Source organism: Prorops nasuta, unplaced genomic scaffold (assembly GCF_024137725.1).
Source record: "Prorops nasuta isolate Cenicafe-Biocafe unplaced genomic scaffold, Cenicafe_Pnas_1.2 PNAS00003, whole genome shotgun sequence".
Classification (NCBI taxonomy): domain Eukaryota; kingdom Metazoa; phylum Arthropoda; class Insecta; order Hymenoptera; family Bethylidae; genus Prorops; species Prorops nasuta.
Window position 1 is genome coordinate 6623034 of NW_027116800.1, and position 19034 is coordinate 6642067.

The 19034-nt window shown below is 42.9% G+C and overlaps 3 protein-coding genes across 3 annotated transcripts in view; 1 reads left to right on the forward strand and 2 right to left on the reverse strand.

Moving 5' to 3' along the window:
• Position 1: 1 nt before the first annotated feature.
• On the reverse strand, positions 2 to 2068 carry LOC136785951 (peptidoglycan-recognition protein SC2-like). Its single transcript, XM_066747334.1, has 5 exons — positions 1612 to 2068; positions 995 to 1092; positions 674 to 840; positions 303 to 465; positions 2 to 238 (listed from the first exon to the last, which is right to left on the reverse strand). The coding sequence occupies exons 2-5, from the start codon at positions 1071 to 1073 to the stop codon at positions 54 to 56; spliced, it is 594 nt and encodes a 197-aa protein (XP_066603431.1). The 5' UTR covers positions 1074 to 1092; positions 1612 to 2068; the 3' UTR covers positions 2 to 53.
• A 344-nt stretch (positions 2069 to 2412) lies between these two features.
• mRpL16 (mitochondrial ribosomal protein L16) lies at positions 2413 to 7170 on the forward strand. The gene is made up of 5 exons (XM_066747332.1): positions 2413 to 2587; positions 2677 to 2748; positions 2813 to 2961; positions 3031 to 3162; positions 3238 to 7170. The coding sequence occupies exons 1-5, from the start codon at positions 2548 to 2550 to the stop codon at positions 3562 to 3564; spliced, it is 720 nt and encodes a 239-aa protein (XP_066603429.1). The 5' UTR covers positions 2413 to 2547; the 3' UTR covers positions 3565 to 7170.
• Positions 3685 to 19034, reverse strand: part of dtn (transmembrane protein 132C dtn) — a 45275-nt gene continuing 29925 nt past the window's right edge. Inside the window, exons 3-10 of the mRNA XM_066747327.1 lie at positions 17991 to 18134; positions 14805 to 15093; positions 10577 to 10720; positions 9587 to 10468; positions 9079 to 9514; positions 8371 to 8732; positions 7996 to 8273; positions 3685 to 7911 (exon numbers count right to left, since the gene is read on the reverse strand). Of these exons, the coding sequence (XP_066603424.1) occupies positions 7227 to 7911; positions 7996 to 8273; positions 8371 to 8732; positions 9079 to 9514; positions 9587 to 10468; positions 10577 to 10720; positions 14805 to 15093; positions 17991 to 18134 (3220 nt within the window). The 3' untranslated portion in view covers positions 3685 to 7226. The remainder of the gene's footprint in view (positions 7912 to 7995; positions 8274 to 8370; positions 8733 to 9078; positions 9515 to 9586; positions 10469 to 10576; positions 10721 to 14804; positions 15094 to 17990; positions 18135 to 19034) is intronic.

Below are 19034 nucleotides of genomic sequence, written 5' to 3' on the forward strand. Positions count from 1 at the left end.
CTTCAATAAATGCAAACTTTATTTCACGAAAAATTGTCGTACATTATTTTTCATTAAGTCGTGGGTGACCAATGGGGCCAACTCTTGATCAGTTCATAAAGTTTGTCACCAGGACACAAAGTAGGGGCAGTCTGTTTATGGCCAAGAAGAGTATAGGTGGCGCTAATTTTGTCAATGGACGCTCCGTAAGCGATCAGCTGTTTCGTTGCCCTCACTGCTGCCACGTTTGGTTCACGACCTTCAAAAATGAATAATTTTCAATTAAACGCCAAAAATTTTCAAGTCGACTTTCGGATACTTACGCGTATAATTTCCAACTATACATATACCGATGCTCTTGGAATTGTAGAATTTCGAGTGAGCTCCGTGTTTGTCCCATCCGCGTCCTTCGTAAACATTGCCATCCTCTCCGACGAGAAAATTGTACCCAATGTCACCCCAGTGTCTCACGTTTATATGGTAGTTCTGGTAGAGGCATAAAATTTTAAATAAAACAGTGGAATTGACGATTGTTACGTAGGTTAATAATGTTCCAAAAACTTTCCAACGTGTTATTTTGATTCCAGGAACGGTTTAAAAACGTTCTTGATACTTTGATAGCTAAGTGGATTGTAATCGATTGACACTAATGGCATAAGTTGATAAATAATAGAATATAAGAGAGGAAGATAACCTGGATTAGTCTGATTTTTGCTTGGCAAAGAGCCTGGGTTATGCAGCCTCCAGTGTCCGAATGGTGAATCAGCACATAAGGTGTAGGACCCACTGATAAATTTTTAATTGGTCCCGTGGCATTTCTGGCTCCCCATTCTGATCTACTTATGATATTCGGTGGCTCAACTGTACACATACGTGTATTGCAACAAAAAAGGCGTGAAAAAGGTTCGATCATTAATCATATTTCACACTGAGAATTTTCTTATCAATTTTACTATAATTAGGTGTGCATTAAACGATTGAACGTACTGATAAAGAAATTATCAATAATATTTACCACTATTAACCGTCCGGTGTCCGAATAAAATGACCACTTGTAACCCGAGAAGAAAACCAGCATCTCTTCGTCCATTCATCTTCACTGTTTTCTTGCCACTGCAGTTGAAAGTTGACGATTGATAATTTTGTAATATGTATGTGTGCGATTTATACGTTTGAACAGTGTAACCTCTGAACTCTTTAAATATTAACGATAGATAATTAAAATGGGAATACCGATGTACTAATCACAGCGATGGTATCTTCGGTTTTCATTATAATAATTCATGTCTTTCCTTGTTCATTAGATTATTGCTTAGAAATAATGTTGAATAAATTATACGTTCCAACGAATTTTCTATAAATAAATTAACGCTGTTCCTATTACGGTATTGAACTTCATGCTATAAGCTGTCTGAACATCGTATGGCATATAGGGGACGAAAGTTTAATCGGTCAAGGGTCAATTTTCTAATCTCACGTATATTTTAACATGTTACGCAAATGAATAAAGAGTTTATGAAAAAATAATTAATATATGTGAAAAAATGCCAGAATTACTGGACAGAACGTGTATAATGGTAAAAGAGAATTTCGTTACACTGATTATTGATTTGTTTATTTAAGGAAAATTACACTAATGCACTCTCATCCTTGATTGCTTATTCCGATCTCGTCACACATGCCATTAGCGTTTTAACTGCGTGGAATTGAATATTTCTTTTATGCAGTACACCCCTCAACTCTGGCAGTATTTACATTACATCTAGTTGAGAATGCTCGAGATAACCAGCGAGGCAATTTTCTCACGTTCAAGCGAATGTCTGGCTAGAACAAGTTGACCTTCTTTTATAATATTTTATTCCTAATAAAGTTTTTCCAAAGAAGCACCACAGTAGTTTGGCGAACTCAAAGTACCTAAAACTCTTTGATTTTTCTTCTTTACCATTATAATAGCTTGCAACATCGAACACAATGCTATTTCTTTACTCACATATATTAATATTCTATTAAACTTATTTTTCAGGTGCTAAAGGAAATTGCTGATAATATCATATCATCATCAATAACACTTCGCCATTAATATTATTTTCATTATAAAAAGCAGTAAAGATTATTAGATATAAAATTATCGTGTAAAACGAAATTAGAATAATTTAAGTTTTATTAGGGTTTTTCTGTAGAATATTATATAAATATTATTTAACATTTTGTCTTTGTAAATTGGTTATTTTCTAAAACCCACATTTTTAATGCTGTTTATACTTAACTTCATGTCTCGGAAGTGTGCTCGTTCATTTTATTCTTAAATTTTATTATGAAATATCACTTTATTTAGGAAAATCTTCTTTACCGACAGAATTCACAAGTACTACCATCTCGCGACTGTGACAAGAGGTAATTCTTCCTATGAGCAGAAGTGAGTTGAATTAGTTTGGAATAAATTTATTGGTTAGGTTTACGTGTCGAGAAGCGAGGATAGAATGTTTTGATCCGTCTACTACTTGCTTTATAATAATTTAATAATAAAAGTTTTTAGTTATTGTAATAGTAATTTTAGTAACCTTTAAGATGCAAGCAATAAGCAATTTTGCTGTTCGACTTTTGTCAAGTAAGTAAAGAATATTTTGATCATTTTTAAATTGAGTTTAATTTGTACATATTTGGGAAAATATTAATTGCAATGTTTTATAATAATAGGAAAAGCTTCGCCAGGAGTACTAACGCAAGTAGCTACCCTCAAATCTTATAAACCTCCCCCGAAACGAAATGGTAATGTATTTCTTAACAAAAATTTACGTTTATCAAGGTATTTAATAATTTGACCTTTTTACAGAAATCGAGTATCCCGAGAAAAACAGGTTGCCGATATTGCCAAAGTTTCCACAATTATTGAAACCGTATAAAATGCAGAAAAGATTAAGATATATACGAGGACCTGAGCTCCTTCATAACAGTTTATTACACAAGCAATTTGGAATTGTTGTGCGTATATTGGTTTTAATTTTCATTAAATAATATTTCCTGATTAATGGAACAATTAAACCTTTAAAGGCTGTCACAGGGGGTAGGATAAAATATGGCCACATAGAGATGATGAGATTAACCATTGCTAGAAAGTTGGATACGAAAAGGTTTTTTGCAATCTGGAGGATAGACGCACCATGGCAGCCTATGACTAAAAGAGTAACACACAAACACTCCAGTAATATACTGTTTATCTTCTCTTCATAATTTTACAATGTTTCATTTTCAATATAGGGTCATGGAACGCGTATGGGAGGAGGAAAAGGGGCGATCGATCACTATATTACACCAGTGAAAGCAGGACGTATCATAGTCGAAGTAGCTGGAGATGGTGAATTTTTTGAAGTGGAAAAGGTACTGAAAGATGTGGCAAACAAATTGCCATTTAAAGCTAGAGCTATAAGTCAAACGATTCTCGAGGAGGAGGCTGAGAAGGAGAAATGGTTGGAGGATAATAACAAGAATCCATGGACATGGAAATACATAATACAAAATAACTTAGGTGGATGTCGAAAATGGATTTCGCCAGTAGATAATATATGGTTTAATAAGTACCGTTAATGTTTCTTTTGTAAATAGCTTGATAAGCTTTCAAAATTTTACTGAATAAAAAGTATGAAAGAAAAGTTTGCAGATCATGATCGGTAGTAAATGAGTGATAAATAGTTTGTTACAATTACAATATTTTATATATCTTTGATGACGGTTTGGTGGTAACAACAGGTAAATACTACATATTGTACATTGAGTAGGCGATAGTCATATTTTATATAATTAGCATATCGACGAATTCGATACCACCGCAAACTATGATTTTGGCCTGGTTGAACCGACCTCTGACTTTGATTATCCTTTGTGTGCGCATATATCTGTCCCTGTTTCTCTATTAAACCAAACAAAGCCAGACGTACAGTTTAACTACGAGTTAATCTAGCCAAGGATCGGTACAATCGGGTCAAGACGATGACAATGATGATGAGGATGTCGCGGCAACGAGCATCAAAGAAGAGGTATGCGGCGATGGTAGCAGCAGTAACAACAAAGAATAGGATTAGCGTCAGCAACAATAACAATAACAGCAATATGAATTATAGCAGAGTGGTGCGCGGTAACGTATATCCTCGCCATGAGACTGAATCAACCTGCAGTCTACGCAACATTGATCTTCGTTAAGTCTTTAATTATGGTACTTGAGAAGCGGAGGACAGCCGATGCTCGAAATTAATTTAAATGGATCTATCGAAGTTAAATATTACGCGAGTAACAAGAACGAATATGTAGTATATGCTTAATTTAGAAAAGCAAAATTCTCGGAATTGAAAACAAGTACTGGTTATTATCGTAGACGATGGTCGTCATCTTCCTGACAGATTTGCCGATTATCGCCGCCGCCATTGTCATCGTGCGCAATAATAACAGGCGCTCGTATTAATAATCTTTTTTTTCCCATTATCTTTCAATGAATTTTCGCATTTGTCACGCTTAACGTAAGTACGGCGACGTCGCGTCGGAGGAATGTGTGTTTGTGTATGTGTGCGAATGCAAAGTCAGCTTGTTTTATTTATCTGATTTAGAATTTTTTTCCACCCTTTTTCTACTTTTTTCTAATAAACCTCCGATAGTAATTCTAGCCGCTAAAAAAATGTAAAGCGCCGCGAGATGTTTACGGCGACCCGAAGATGGTCAACTCGAAAAATAGAACTACTATAAAATAAAGAGAGGATTAAATTTGTTTGGAAGGAATGAGGAATGAGCGCGAAGGAATGAGTTTGATTCGAGATGAGAGATACGAGGCAATAGGCGAGCGATTTATAGACGACTATAGATAAAATCAGAGACGCCTGGTTAATAAATAAATTTTCACAAGTGGAATTGATCGATAATAGTGGCATAATGGAATCGAATAAAGGTGCGTATACACGGAGCCTTGTATCCTATTGCGTCATCCGCATACTGAATTACCACCTCATTAAAGCACCCTCTCTCTCTCTCTCTCTCTCTCTGGTGCTCGACTTGGTTCTAAACCAATAAACTGTCGCATTTCACGAGCCAATTTAACGCTCCTTGCTTTTTCCATTTGGTCGAGAGCCAAAATCTCCGTGTAGCGCACCCGTGTGTTCACGATAGAAGTATAAACCTACGCATGTCTCACTCGATATTCGATATGATTGATTCATACATAAGTTACACCGTCATGAAACAGTCTCGTTTCTCAACTCTTGAAGGAAACGAGCGCTGCTACACGAGAAAGTCCGATCAATTAGCACAGCGAGTTACTCGAAGGTACGTATCAATGGGCGAAAGGCAACGTAAATCGCGCGTTCTCAGAATTGATAGGTATACATTTCAATATAATATATATATATATATCTTGCATTTTTTGTTCATCATATATATTCATAGAGTTACGCTATATGTATAGGACTAGATTCTCGGCGGGGTATCTCATAAACTATCTGGAATTTATTATTATCGCATTTCCACGATACACCGTAACTCAGCGAGGACTACGATCGGACGTTGCTCATTTTCTCCATCTTTCTTTCATTCGTTCTTTCTATTTCCACGACCATTGCGGTGTACTAACATACAGCTTACGGGTATACGTACGTACATGATTAAACACGTAAGTCTTTAAAACGCCTAAAGATAAATTTATGGCCGATCCTTCGTGTAGGTCGCTCGCTTTTCATTGACGCGTTTCATCTTCTTTTTCCATTCCTCCTCTTTCGCCTTCGTAGAGATAAACGGCGAATAAATTCTATCTCGAAACTAGCAGCTGCGTGGTACATACAAGTTTATTACTGAAAATACTTTGACAAGCTTCTTCTTATTTTTCTTTCTTCCCCGGATTCGTAAAAAATAAGAATTTTATATCATGATATGGAGACGAGGCAGTGATAACGATGGTAGAAATTGATTCGGTATTATTATTCGAAATATGCGATTAGAAGAGGCCGGAAAGGGATAGGCTCGACGAGAAGCTTCATCCCGATAGCCTCTGACCAGAATAATTTCCTCTTCGTTGTCGAATGATCGATTCTCGATAGGTGCTCGGCCATGCGTGGACCCCACGCACGAACCCACGCACGAACGCATTTGTTAAACGGAAAATCGAATCGAGGAGTAAATGCGATTAAAAGCGATATCAGAACGACGTGGCTCGTGGTATTTCGACCACGGAGAATGGACGCGCGCGGTCTGCCACATAGGGCGTTGTTTACGCCATTGCCCGCCTAACTCCACTGGCGAACCACGCAAACTTTGTCGTCATTCTTCCTCTACAACACCATACAAATGCTTAATATTAACCTGCAGGTTTGCAATTAATTTGCGCTATCGCGTATTTTAATATATATATGTACACAGTCTTACAAAGCAAAATTTACAAACATTACGACTTATGGTCGACAGAATAAATATGCTTTCAGCCTTCAACGTTGGATTACCAAGAATCGCAGAGATCTCGTCTTATCGTACTATCCAGCCGATAACCGTGCTACGAAAAGACTCGGCGTGATACAGTTTAACTCTTCTAATGATATAATAATATACACATGTGTACTTTGTTACACTGCATCACGCTTAAGACGGTGAGCTGAGACAATGTGAAAGAGGGGGGAGAAGCTTGGGTTTGGATGGATTCCTAGTGATCCAACGCTTTAGGGAAAAAGAAGGGAGGAAGAAAGGTAGGAACAGCAAATGGTGTAAGGGTGAGGATGGGGGATAGGTGTTGGAATTAAGAAAAATTAGATTAGCGAGTGTATCTAAATGTGTCGAGACGCGGGGTCTTATTAATTACCCCATTGGCCACCGACGTTCGCGTTATAAAGCCTCTGCGTACGTGTCTATAGTGATGAGCGTACGCATTCTTTTAAGTTTAATGCGTGTGGCTGCGCGTTACTCTTGACGTGCTGCTAGGAAGCTGACTAGATTAGAGCCTAAATACGAGTGTCCAGGCCTTCTGCCCTTTCACGAAAGGACAGAACGTCGACTGAAGCCGGTCCTTCGCTTGTCGTCGCAGTCTCATTGCACGACGGTGCACGCTTTGCGCGATACAATTTCAAATACCGCGAGGACGACAGGCGGGACCAGCTGGAGTCGTCCAAGGAAGCGAATGCTGCGTTCGGCAGCGAATCCTGAGATTCGCATCAGTGATTATTCTTTAGCAGTTTCGGTTCAACGTTAACTGCTCGACCTTCGAGAAGGTCGGACGCCCCCACCTAGGCGTTCGATTCCTTTAGATTGTCGAAATACTGCATGATCTGATTGTAGTCCATGTCGAGGTTCAGATCTTCAAGGGCGACGGACTCCTCTTGCTCTTGGGAAGAGGAGGAGGAAGCGGAGGATGACGGTGATGCCGAAGAGGGGGACGTTGATGGGGGTGACGACGTTGACGAGGAAGCTGCTGTCGGGGCGTTGGAAGCGTTATTGGAGGAACCAACCATGGACGTCGAGAAGGTGGAGAACATGGGGTTGCCCATGATGGTCGCCCTTTTGATCTCCCTCTTGATTTCTCTGGCTCTTACGTCCTTCCCCTGCTGCTGCCTCTCGTTTTGTTCGATCAATTCCACAAATTCCTCCTCGTCGCCCCCCTTCTCTTTAGGACTGGTAGCCTTGTTTTTACTCTGAACCTTCGGATGATGTTGATTGTTGGATTGCTGCTTCGCGTGGCTCCGGTGGTTCGCGTGGTGACCATTCCCACCACCGTTGGACGCCTTGTGTCGATGTTTCCTGGGGGTCTCCGATAATCGTGCGATCACCCCGGTATTCCTGTGCGGTGGTACCGGAGGCTTGTAGTCCTCGGTTCCGTTGTTATTGTTATTATGATGATTCGCAGCAGCCGTGGCCCCCGTGCTCACAGGAGGAATACCATGAGGAGGCAATGGTGGGGGAATATCGTCGTTACTGTAAAATTCAACAATTTTAACCCCTCGAATTTATCTTTGTAATTTGGTTTCAATGTCGATATAAGCAAAAAAGAATATTAACTCGTTTCGAGCTGGTAATGGAGGACTCGTAAAAGATGCAGCGGTAGCTGTTGCGGACACGCCTGATACCAATGCTGGCTGTTTCTGTGCAGATTTTCCAGGATAACTGGCACGGTGCTTGTCCTTTTTACAATACGTCGTGCTGTCGACGGTGGTTGTTGTGCTGGGACGTTGCGCCGACGACGGAAGTTCTATGTGATTGGGATTGTCGAAGCTGTTGGATATTTCGTTGGTATCCACTTCTGTTTCAGCTGCCAATGGGTTACTGGTTACACGCACCTGCGTCGTACAAAGGAGATGAGAGAGAAATGTCGTTAAGGTTTGAAAGGAATTAATTACAATTTTATTAATGTAGTAATGGTAAGAGGTATCGAACCTGCTGAGGAGCACAAGCGGCTCTTTCGAGAGTGGCTCGACCGAGCCAGACCCAATCGTGTGCGTTGGTCGTGGATTCCCGGGGTGGTCTTCGTCCAGAGGCCAACTGGCTCGCTGCTGCCCTGGCTCTCGCAGCACCGGACAGCACTGGCAAAGACGAGCCTGCTATTGGTGAATCAGGTGGCTGTGGCTTGAACTTGCTAGCGTAAACCACACAGGAAACCACGAAGACGACGATGGCGAAGCAGAATGCGGCCAGCAGAACGTACATCCCAATTTCCAACGGACTCATCCTCGCCCCGACTCCATGATGACGTATACCCGCGCCGCCCATTCCCCCTGAAGACATGCCATTATCTATAGCTGTGCGATGATGCTGTGACTGCACCAGAGGCAAGTGCTCGTGTGTGTTTTCGTCTTTCAGTGGAAACCCATTGCACATAAAACAAAGAGAGAGAAAGACAGAGGGGGAAAGTGAGAGAAAGAGTCTTGCAAAGCTTGAAATTTGCTGCTTCTTCTTATTCTTCTTTACTCTCCTCTTCTTCTTTTCATTCTTCTTCAAGGGCGTGCACGTGCATGGAGAAGCAGAGTTTGAGAGTAAGCGTCAGGCAAGGGATAGAAAGTGAAAATTGAGAATAGAGAAGTTGAGCAGAGAGAGAGAGAGGGTGTTTCTACTTTGTAAAAGCGAAAATGTGCAGGATCTATTTACCAATGAGAATGTCGTGCAAGTCCGGAGCAATTTCTCCCCGACCATTTTTCCTTTCACGATGATGATGCGAGCCAATGGTGCCTCCCCCATCGTTCTGTACAAACTCCGGTCGATTTTGAAGATCGCTCGAGGCAAAATCAACTTCAACACTAGCAGTCGCGGTTGCTAGAGGAACTAGAGACGCCCTCTGCGATGTTTTAGTCGATCTTTTCGGATTCCGACAAGTGTCGGACAACTGGAGACTCACGCGTAACAGGTCACCACGACCTTCGCCCACAGCGATTACTCGAGGGTGATGAGAAGCTACCATAGGAGCAAAGGCTACCACTTCAGGATCCAGACTCTCCACCACAAGGTGATAATCGGTCACTGCGATTTCTCGTAGAGGTGTACGCGATCCATCGGAGAACTCTACATCGATATCCAACAGTCCTTCCTGAAAACCGAACGAATCAATTAAGTTTTATTCCACATAATTGCTACCAAAATAACAACAACGAGGACCAACCTGATACTGAGCTGTCAAACGTCTGGTAACGGAAGTCTCAGCAACATAACCGTTCTCTATAGCCGAGTCTGGACTGATGTTCAGTTGCAAGCCTGACACGACCTTGACGGACAAACGGGCAACGGAGACTCGATCGTTTCCTACTCGAACTTCCTTGGCACCGATTACTCTTCCAGTGATCGGCGAAAGTACTTGAACTTCCGTTCTGCCAACGCCTCGACCTTGAACTATCCTGCCTTGCCAGAGAGTAGCTATTCTAGGATCAGAAACTCGTAACAGGCCATCAACAAGATCCGTCACTCTGAGCCAAGTACGTCGGTTGACGAAATAGGAGACCCTGCCCGAGTCGTGATCCAAGGCCAGGAACCTCGCGTGGATGTCGACGGGGCTCTGCTGGAAGCGAAGTCTGCAGCTGGTCTGAGGGCCTCTGTCGATGGAATTGATAGAGTCCCAGTGGTCCACGCCATGATACCGTTCCTCCCTTTCGTCCTCCTCCAGCAAAATATCCGGGTCATCGACATCCAACGACGTCTCTTCGACGGGGTCCTCCAGTTCTCCATCACCATTTCCGGTAACAGCGCTGCGCTTTCTTGGTCCGGAAGCATTGCTCGTACCGTTGCTCTTCTCACTGAACTCATCTCCCACAGTGTTGTTTAAACTACGCTTGCTCTTCGAACCTACGATATGCTCCTCCGGTACTTTCCAGCCCTTGATCTGATTCAAACGTGTATCGCCTACGGATACTTCCAACGGAAACTCTGGCATCCAGACGGTGAACCTAGCCAAACCAGTGTACGTTCCATACTTGACCAAAACTGAAGCATTGCTGGAGCCACGAATCTCTGATCCATCCACGTACACACTGCTGCACGATGAAGAGACCTTTTGACGAAAAGTTTATTAATCGTTACTACCGATTCATTGAGATTTGTATACTGTCTTGTTGATGTTTTATTGAAGGAGAAGTTTATGGTACCGTAAAGGACTCACCTTGAGTACACTCTCGTCCTCGGAATGGCATGAGGACTGTAGCGTGACATCAGCCACTGTTCCTGCCTGACTAACGATGAACACTTTCATGCCTTGCGAAACTTGTCTCCCGGTAAGCACCGCTGTATTCATCACTTCCCAATTCTGCAACAAAAGCACGACCAGCGTCCTGATTAAAATCCTCCTTCCCAATCGAGATCCAATTAATTGCATTCTTTGTTCTTCAAGGTGAGGGGTACGAATAATTTAGACAGGATTGCGAGAGGAACTTTCGTAAACCAGATGTTTGTGTGTGTGTGTGAGGGTGTTCTGCAAGGTTTCCAATAGTTCGTGTATAGTGCACGGTTGGCAAAGCCTGTAATGGGTGGTTCGGTATTTTACTACAGGAAGCAGCCATTTTCAAGTCGGTTCTCTCGTTGGATGGACTTGGCCTGGCCTTTGGGGAAACCTCAAACGACTCGGATTTTCCAACGAGGGAATTTAAATCTCCGATCTCGCGGTACCTCTTTACTTTTACTAACAGGCTCTACCTGAACGAGATACTCCTTCTCTCTTTCTTCCTCTCTCTCTCTCTCTCTCTCTCTCCCGCTTTCTCTCTTGCTCTTTAAATAGCTAGCTCTTTTGATAAAAACACATCCATATAGGATGATACGAAGAGGCTTTTTATCCAAATCGTCTCTTCAGGAACGAAATTGACTATTGTAAAAAAATATTTCGAGTATCCAGTTTAATTTCCCACCGGTTCGCGGGTAGAATTCGAGAGGAATTTCTGCTACGGAATGCACAAATAGAAAAGAGAGACAAAATGGATTCATTAATCGAACGGAAAGAAAAATGCGTGAAACTTTTGATGAATGGAATGAGAGAAAAGACGAGAGGCGGTTGAATATTGCGAATCGTTTGGAATCCGTTAAAACGACGACGCCCACTCGAGCGCGGAGTGAGAATAATTCGGATGCTCATTTATTACGGGCAGCCAGAAATCCAATAAAATGTCATCTACAGGCGAAAAGCTCGAAGCGTGTCAATGACGATGATAAACGAAACGGGTGACGAGCAAAGTAGCCAGTGGGAAAGAGAAAAGAAGGACGACTATCGAGTCATGGCTTGGTGGGAGAGATAAAACTCGGGGAATTAAACAGAGGAAGTTTTCCTTTGCAATCTGTTAGAAGTAAAAGCAATTAGTTAGCGATGAATAATCAAAAAGTGTGGGAGGCAACCTTTGACAAGTTTCAAACAATTTTTCAAGGCACTTGCAAACGAGCTAATTAATCAATTAATATAAATGTACATCGATTCAAAAGACGAGCAGGTTGGATGGAAAAGGGAGGGGGATGAAGGTAAAAGAGCAACGAGAATATATATATATATATATATATATATAAGATACATGAAGCAAAGGACACACACTTTAATATAGTATGATTATATTGATTACCCAAAACGTTCTCCAGTGTTATATTTAAAATTGTACACTGATACACCGATGAGTGATTACATAACGTATCGTACGCTAGAAGTGGACAGCAAAGGCATTAATATTTTATCAGTGCTCTTCGAGTACAACATCGTTGCTAAACATGAATTACACAATCGTGTACAGAAATAGAATATGCCAACTCCGTTTTAACGATGTTTAGACGCCATTAAGTTTACCAACAAAAGCTCTCTATAACTGAAAAGGCTCTCTTAGCTCGATTCTCATCCTTTGATAATTGCAGAAAGATAAAAGAAACTCCACTTTTTTGGCTCGTTTAACGGTTGAATTATTAGAGATAAGAGTAGGACGCTTTAACGAGCTTTAACGGGGATGAAGATAATGGCTGGCAGCGTTAAAGAATGTTTCGTCGAAAATAGTTTGAGAATCAATTAAATTGTCGCCTGGTTTAAGAGAAAAAAGATGGGGTTGAGGCGTTATTGTCTCTCAGGCCATATCGGTTTTATCGCGATGCTACATGCCTTTCTCAAAGAAAAATATCAGCCTCGCACGCGGCTGAAGGATAAAAGAGGGAAAGAGAGAGAGAGAGAGAGAGTGGGTTCGGGATGAGGTCTTGCGACGACGTTTACTTCTGTGTTTAGGTATTATCCTTTTCTCCTTTTTCTTTCCAACTCGCTCTCTATTTTTCCATTTTTCTCCTTAGAGAGTTTTCACACCGTTCCACCCTTCCTTTTTTCCCTTTAAAGCCTCCTCGGATCGTAGATTGTTCGCTGGCGCGCGAAATTTTTGCTTTGCTCCATCTCTGTAGTCCTCTGTGTATACGCGTTATTCGCGCGCGCGTGTGTGTGTGTGTGCGCGCGCGCGTTACCATCGATTGCCGAGCCACTACGTCAAAAGTTGGCGTATTTTCTTATCAATTTTGTCCTATCGTAACAACGGAGAGAAGCACGATAAAAATTCGAACGATTAATATCAGTTGAGAAAATAATTTAGAGTCTTTCTCCTTCTTATCAAATACCCCCTTTTAAGGAGTTTACGATGTTTCAAAAGGACGATGGCGATGGGTGAACGGTATATACGTGGAAAGCTATCTCTTCGGGGGAGAAGGATCGATCATCCAGCGCCATAGAATTTTTATACCGACTTGATTTAATTTCCTTTATTCTAATTTAACGCCAGGGGCAAAGGCGAGGCGAGCCAAAGAAACTGTCGGGAAATCTAATTTATGATTAAAGGGAGGATTAGCCTCTACCGCCTCGTAAAACTTCTCTAGCCTTTCGCCATCCTCCGATCCTCCATCTCGTCTTATGGCCACCCCCCTCCGCCACCCCGATTCCACCACCTTACGCTCGGTTCTCGGCGCCATTTCAAAAATGCAGTTAATTCTGAAATTCTAGAAATTCTGCAGGAGAGACCGGAGATTGGCTACGGGGAAAAGAAAGTTTCGCTCGATCTTCCACGCTAGCGCCAATCTTCTTTCTCCTTTTAATCCGACGAACGTCTGTCTCTTCGCTAGAGGCAGCTGGAACAATGCTCCCCCAATCACCGGCCCTTCCCTCCTGCACCCCCATCAAGATGCAGCGCGATATCGCAATGAGAATGAACAACCTGTTGCGAATTTCTCCAATTGAAAAATATTCCTCGCAGTTTGGCCGTCTCGACGCAAACCGAGGAAAGAAATTTTTCGTCAACCGAGCTCGCCTTTTGTTTCCTCGAGATTGGGGAGAGAAAAAGGAGCGCACAGCTGTTATTGACCGTTACTGCTGGTGGAAGCAAAAGAAGATTCTCGTCGTTGTTAGGAATGTTGGCGAAGGTGCACGTAGTGGCGGGGTATCGATCGTGCTCGGAGGGCGGTTATCGTCCAACTTAGCAGATTCTTTCTTTCTTTCTTTTCCTCCCCCTCCCCTCTTCCTCCCGCCCTCCATCCTTCCCTCCCGAGAATGCCAAACATAGAGCACGCGGACTTCCGGTCCTTTCCAGATCCGTCGAGAATGGTTGAAAATCGTTCACCGTTCACCATTCACGAAAAACCATGTGCGAAGCTATTGTGGAGCTTACCATGCTTTTCCCAAGCAGCACAACCACAAGAATCCATCGTACAAATTCTTAGCACGATTCTGACGTTCCTCCAGCGAATACAAACACCTCGACAATCTGACATTTTCTTTCGACGCCGAGCCCCGAAGAATCGACGACTCCTCTAATCCCTGCAGCCCTCCTAACAATTTTCCCTTTGAAGGAAACTCCCTAACAAGCCTAATTGCCACGAGTATAATTTCTGCAAGATTTCTCGAGGGACTTGGCACAAGTAGAAACGGAAGAGGCAAAAGCGCCATTTGCGTCTTTATACAGGGGGAGGGGGGGGGGGGCAAGTCACGTGCGACCACGCCCATTCCTAAAGTGCTTTTATCAGCCAGTATTCGCGCTTTACGACATCTATAACTATCATCATCCGCTATCAGATTTCTCACTCGAATCCTGCGGAATTTTTGCCTGCGTATCAGCCAACTCGGTACTCTGCCAATATACATAGACTACCCTCCTCTCTCCATCCGATGCACGAGTAAACGAATTTCTACCGGCAACAGACATTCACCCTGGAATGTTTCTCGGAGGGCCCAGCGAAATGGAACGATAAACGCAGGGAGAACGCTGAGGATAATATCCGAGTTATTCGAGAGATTTTCGCTACTGCAATGGTTTTCGCAGGATTCCCCGAAGACGATGGGAATCGATGCGATGGGAGGAAGTGGAGGAGGAAGAAAGTGCCGGGGCCTGGCTCCTTCTAACCTTTGATATCGGCAGAACAGCTTGGATGTCGTCCTTCTGAATTTTCATGCAAGCCTGAAGCCTCTTCTTCGTGACGATCTCTGCGGTTTTATGGTGATGGTGATGTTGTAGCTGACGCTGTTGCAATCGTTGCTGCAACTGGTTCATGCCGGCTATCCTGGATTCGTATTCCTCTTCCTCGCCCTCGAGCGAGTAACGGACGCTCACCACAATGCGGCCCTCGTCGTAGTTTCCGCTCAGACCTTCCTCGCTGGCCTCCAGTAGCATCGTCAGTATCTCCTCGGCTGATCTGTAAAAAGGATTCGATCGTTTCAACAATACTTTCCAACGACTCGACCATGGGAGAAGAGTGAGATACACTCGGTTATTTTCATCAATTGGGGGATGAAGTAGAAATGGCAAAGCTACTTGCTCTGTAACGCACGATATATATATATATATATATATATACGAGTCCAAATGGAGTAGCGGAAAATCCGAAAGCGATAAGCTTTACAGGGAGAGCCATCGAGATAGTAGGTGCAATAAGGTGTAAAGCACAGCGCGCGACACGCTGTAAGTATAAGACTTTGGCTCAATGTAGGTCGCGTGTTTAGCTTCCACTCCAGTCGATACTGTAACGCGAGGCGAACCTGTGCCGGAAACGACGCTACTCCACTCAACTTCCACATTGCTCTACGTAATTCCTCGTGAAAAGTCCAAGACGTGAGCGGAACTTTAACAAAAATACACAAAGACATCCTTAAACATACGTGATTCCAAACGGAGACCGTGATAACTTTATCCAGAAAAGTCGTTGGTTATTCGCCGACTGATTTATCGCGATCCACTCGCACATATATACATGTAATCACAAATATTTGCCAGGATCATTTTTCAGCCTCATTTTTCTCACACTGGCGATTATCTTGCGAGAAGATTATCGGTTCGTAAGGAGGAAAAGTTGAAAGTGACTGTGTAAATAAAACGATGGTTTGTGTGTGTATACATGTAATTGCAGAGCAGCAGGTCAATCTGCAAGATCAGCAGGAATTTGATTTTCGTAGAAAGTAGATGAACAAGTGTGCCTCGGGGTCACCAGAGATAACAGCGGCAATGTTCTTGATCTGTACCAGTCGGGGTTACGAGCATCCAATGATAAGCCCAGGGTCCACGATACATTTTTACGCAACCGCTATATAAACCAGCTGAAATGCCCAGCTACAGTGAACAGTTAGCAGTAATCACTGGAGAAGCAATGACGCGAGTTCACGTTGGTCTTTTGGCAGTTTCCGCCATTCTCCTTTGTGGCCTCTTCCTGGCCGCCCAGTCGCTTCCGCTTGATAAACGAGTATCCGTTAGCGAAACTGAAGGCCCCTCCCAACAAGTGAATGATTACGTGCGCGAACCGACTCCACATGCGCTATCGGCAAGAATATACCAGAAGGATTCCCTGAACCTTGAAGAGAAATTGAGCGATAAGCGAGATGAGGTAGTCCCGAAGGAAAAATTGCAATTGGGAGTGGATGAGGTGGACTGTCAAGTGGATCAGGATCATCGGAGGGACGTCCGATCTGTCCGAAAGTGTGGTAAAAAAAATAAAGATGATAAGAATGACGATGACAGCGACGAATGCGGCTGTGATAGCGACGACGACGACGACGATGACAACGACGACAAGGGTGATAAGAAAAATTCGATAAAAACTGAGTGTAAGAAAGGCAAGGAACGTGTGAAATGTAAATCTAAGAAACACAAAGGTAATAGCGACGACGACGACGATGATGATGATGACAATAAAGATAAAAAGAAAAAGAAGGATGATTCATCCTCGTCGAGTTCATCTTCTTCTTCCTCGTCTTCCTCCTCATCTTCGGAAGAAAGAAAGAAGCGATTAGCGGAAAATGATAAATCCTCTTCCGAAGAGCAGAAAGAGGGGGTAGCTAAGAATGATAAAGGGGATGATCAAGCTGATCCTAAGAGTAAATCATCCTCGGAGGAGCAAGAGAATAAACCACAGACGGACGTGGTTGCCCAAGCTAGAAGGAAGCGTAATACGGAAAATGATGAGCACGGGAATCACGAGGGTCACAAGGGACACGAGGGACACGAGAGCCACGGAGGACACGAGGGACATAAAGGACACGAGGGACACGAAGGACACAGTGACCATTGTGGACACAGTGAGCACGACAAGCAGGAGAGAAAGAGGCGCTTAGCCGATGACGATGATCAGAATACCTCGAGTAAGTCTTCATCGGAGGAGCAGAAGGATAAGCAGCCGAAAACTGAGGAAACTGCTCAAGCTAGAAGAAAGCGAGAGGCGGAAGATGACAATGATGAATATGGAGGTTACTCGTCCTCCGAAGAACACGGTGGTGGTCACGGAGGACATGGTGGCCACGGTCAGCAAGGGCATCACGGTGGACATGGAGGATATAATCAGCAAGGTCATCATGGTGGACAAGGAGGATATGGTCAGCAAGGTCATCATGGTGGACAAGGAGGATATGGTCAGCAAGGTCATCATGGTGGACATGGAGGATACGATCAGCAAGGTTACCACGGTGGACAGGGAGGATACGATCAGCAAGGTCATCATGGTGGACAAGGAGGATACGATCAGCAAGGTCATCATGGTGGACAAGGAGGATTCGGTCAGCAAGGTCATCATGGTGGACAAGGAGGATACGATCAGCAAGGTCATCATGGTGGACAAGGAGGATTCGGTCAGCAAGGTCATCATGGTGGACAAGGAGGATACGATCAGCAAGGTCATCATGGTGGACAAGGGGAATATGTAAGGTATAAGCGTTCAGCCGAATACGATCAACATGGTGGCTACGGTGGTCAAGGAGGATTCGGACAAGGTCATCAAGGAGGACACGGAGGATTCGGACAACAGGGTGGACATCATGGAGGACACGGAGGAGGATCTGGACAGCATGGTGGTCACGGTGGCCAAGGAGGATACGGGCACCAAGGACAGCATGGCGGACACGGAGGATTTGGACCTGGTCAACATGGAGGACATGGTGGCAACGGAGGATTCGGGAATGGCCACCATGGTGGAGGATATTAAATGTTAATAAAATTATCCTGACGAATGGTCGATTTACCAATACTCCATATTCTACAATAGGAAAATTTTATAACTGACGCGAAGAGTCCAGAATAAATATTAATAAACTGACATAAAATACTCACACGTCAGACGATCGTGGTAGGTTTTCCTTGCGTCTTGCGGTAAAAGTAGCAGCAGTATTCTTCGCTTTAATCTCCGACTCTACCAACCAATCTGGATTACTCGACGAAGCATCCAAAATCCTCACGCCTGACTTTACTCGTGCCCTAGAAATATGCAAAAATAACTATGTTGAATCTTTTGTAAATGTGAGAATACTTGTACATAAGAAAAAATGGAAAACTGTTGGAAATTACTGGAGTTAGCTGTGTTTAAATCCTCTTTTTAGATCAACTTTTCCATCTCCTATACATACATATATATATAATATACATCGTTTCTCTCTAATCGTAGTTTTTATCCACGCGCTACTAAATAAATAAAAACCAATGCATATATTCGCACAATGATCAGTTCGCGTAATGTCGGAATCGGAGAAGCAAGATTTGCTTGCGAGAGCATCTGGTCAAAGGTGGAAACAGCGATCGTACTCCGAATCCCTTGGGATAATGGGATTTTACGCCTCTCATCAAACAACTGTTTTCCCCTCCCTACCTATTATCTTCAATTATCGGATTCGATTCTCGAGGCAGTTTCTACTATCCCTCTATATGTATATGCATACATACGTCTAGTATATGTATATAGAATATTACACAAGTGTGTTTCTATCCTATTGGATTTTCCCCAAGTCCGTCTGTTTTTCTTCGTCAGCCCATTCGTTGCGATAAGCCAGACCAACGCGGTAACTCACATAAACCATTTCCTCGCCAGTTTACTAAAAATCTCGCGACCTTTTACCCCGATTAATGTAATTCCTTTCAAACATAGAAAAATATAAAGAAAAAAAAGAACCAAGCGAATAAACTTGTCTGACCTAATTTTATATGCCGGTTGTATTTTTACGTTTATCGAAGGAATAATTAAAATTTCATTACAACGAGCGAACGGTATAGATAGGATAAAACGTGTACTAATCAAAAAAACTTTTACGAGACATTAAAATTTTTCACTCGCATCAATCATTCTTCAGGGATCGAGATCTAAAATTTTATGCGGCATTTCAA

What these genes read in the sequence shown, in the direction of transcription:
- LOC136785951 (XM_066747334.1), bottom strand. Translation starts at nt 1,073, where the DNA reads ATGAATGGACGAAGAGATGCTGGTTTTCTTCTCGGGTTACAAGTGGTC. An exon ending in ACACCGGACGGTTAATAGTG is followed by an intron (nt 841 to 994) that starts GTAAATATTATT and finishes GTATGTGTACAG; the next exon opens with TTGAGCCACCGAATATCATA. An exon ending in TATAGTTGGAAATTATACGC is followed by an intron (nt 239 to 302) that starts GTAAGTATCCGA and finishes TCATTTTTGAAG; the next exon opens with GTCGTGAACCAAACGTGGCA.
- mRpL16 (XM_066747332.1), top strand. Translation starts at nt 2,548, where the DNA reads ATGCAAGCAATAAGCAATTTTGCTGTTCGACTTTTGTCAA. An exon ending in TGCTGTTCGACTTTTGTCAA is followed by an intron (nt 2,588 to 2,676) that starts GTAAGTAAAGAA and finishes TTATAATAATAG; the next exon opens with GAAAAGCTTCGCCAGGAGTA. An exon ending in GGCAGCCTATGACTAAAAGA is followed by an intron (nt 3,163 to 3,237) that starts GTAACACACAAA and finishes TTTTCAATATAG; the next exon opens with GGTCATGGAACGCGTATGGG.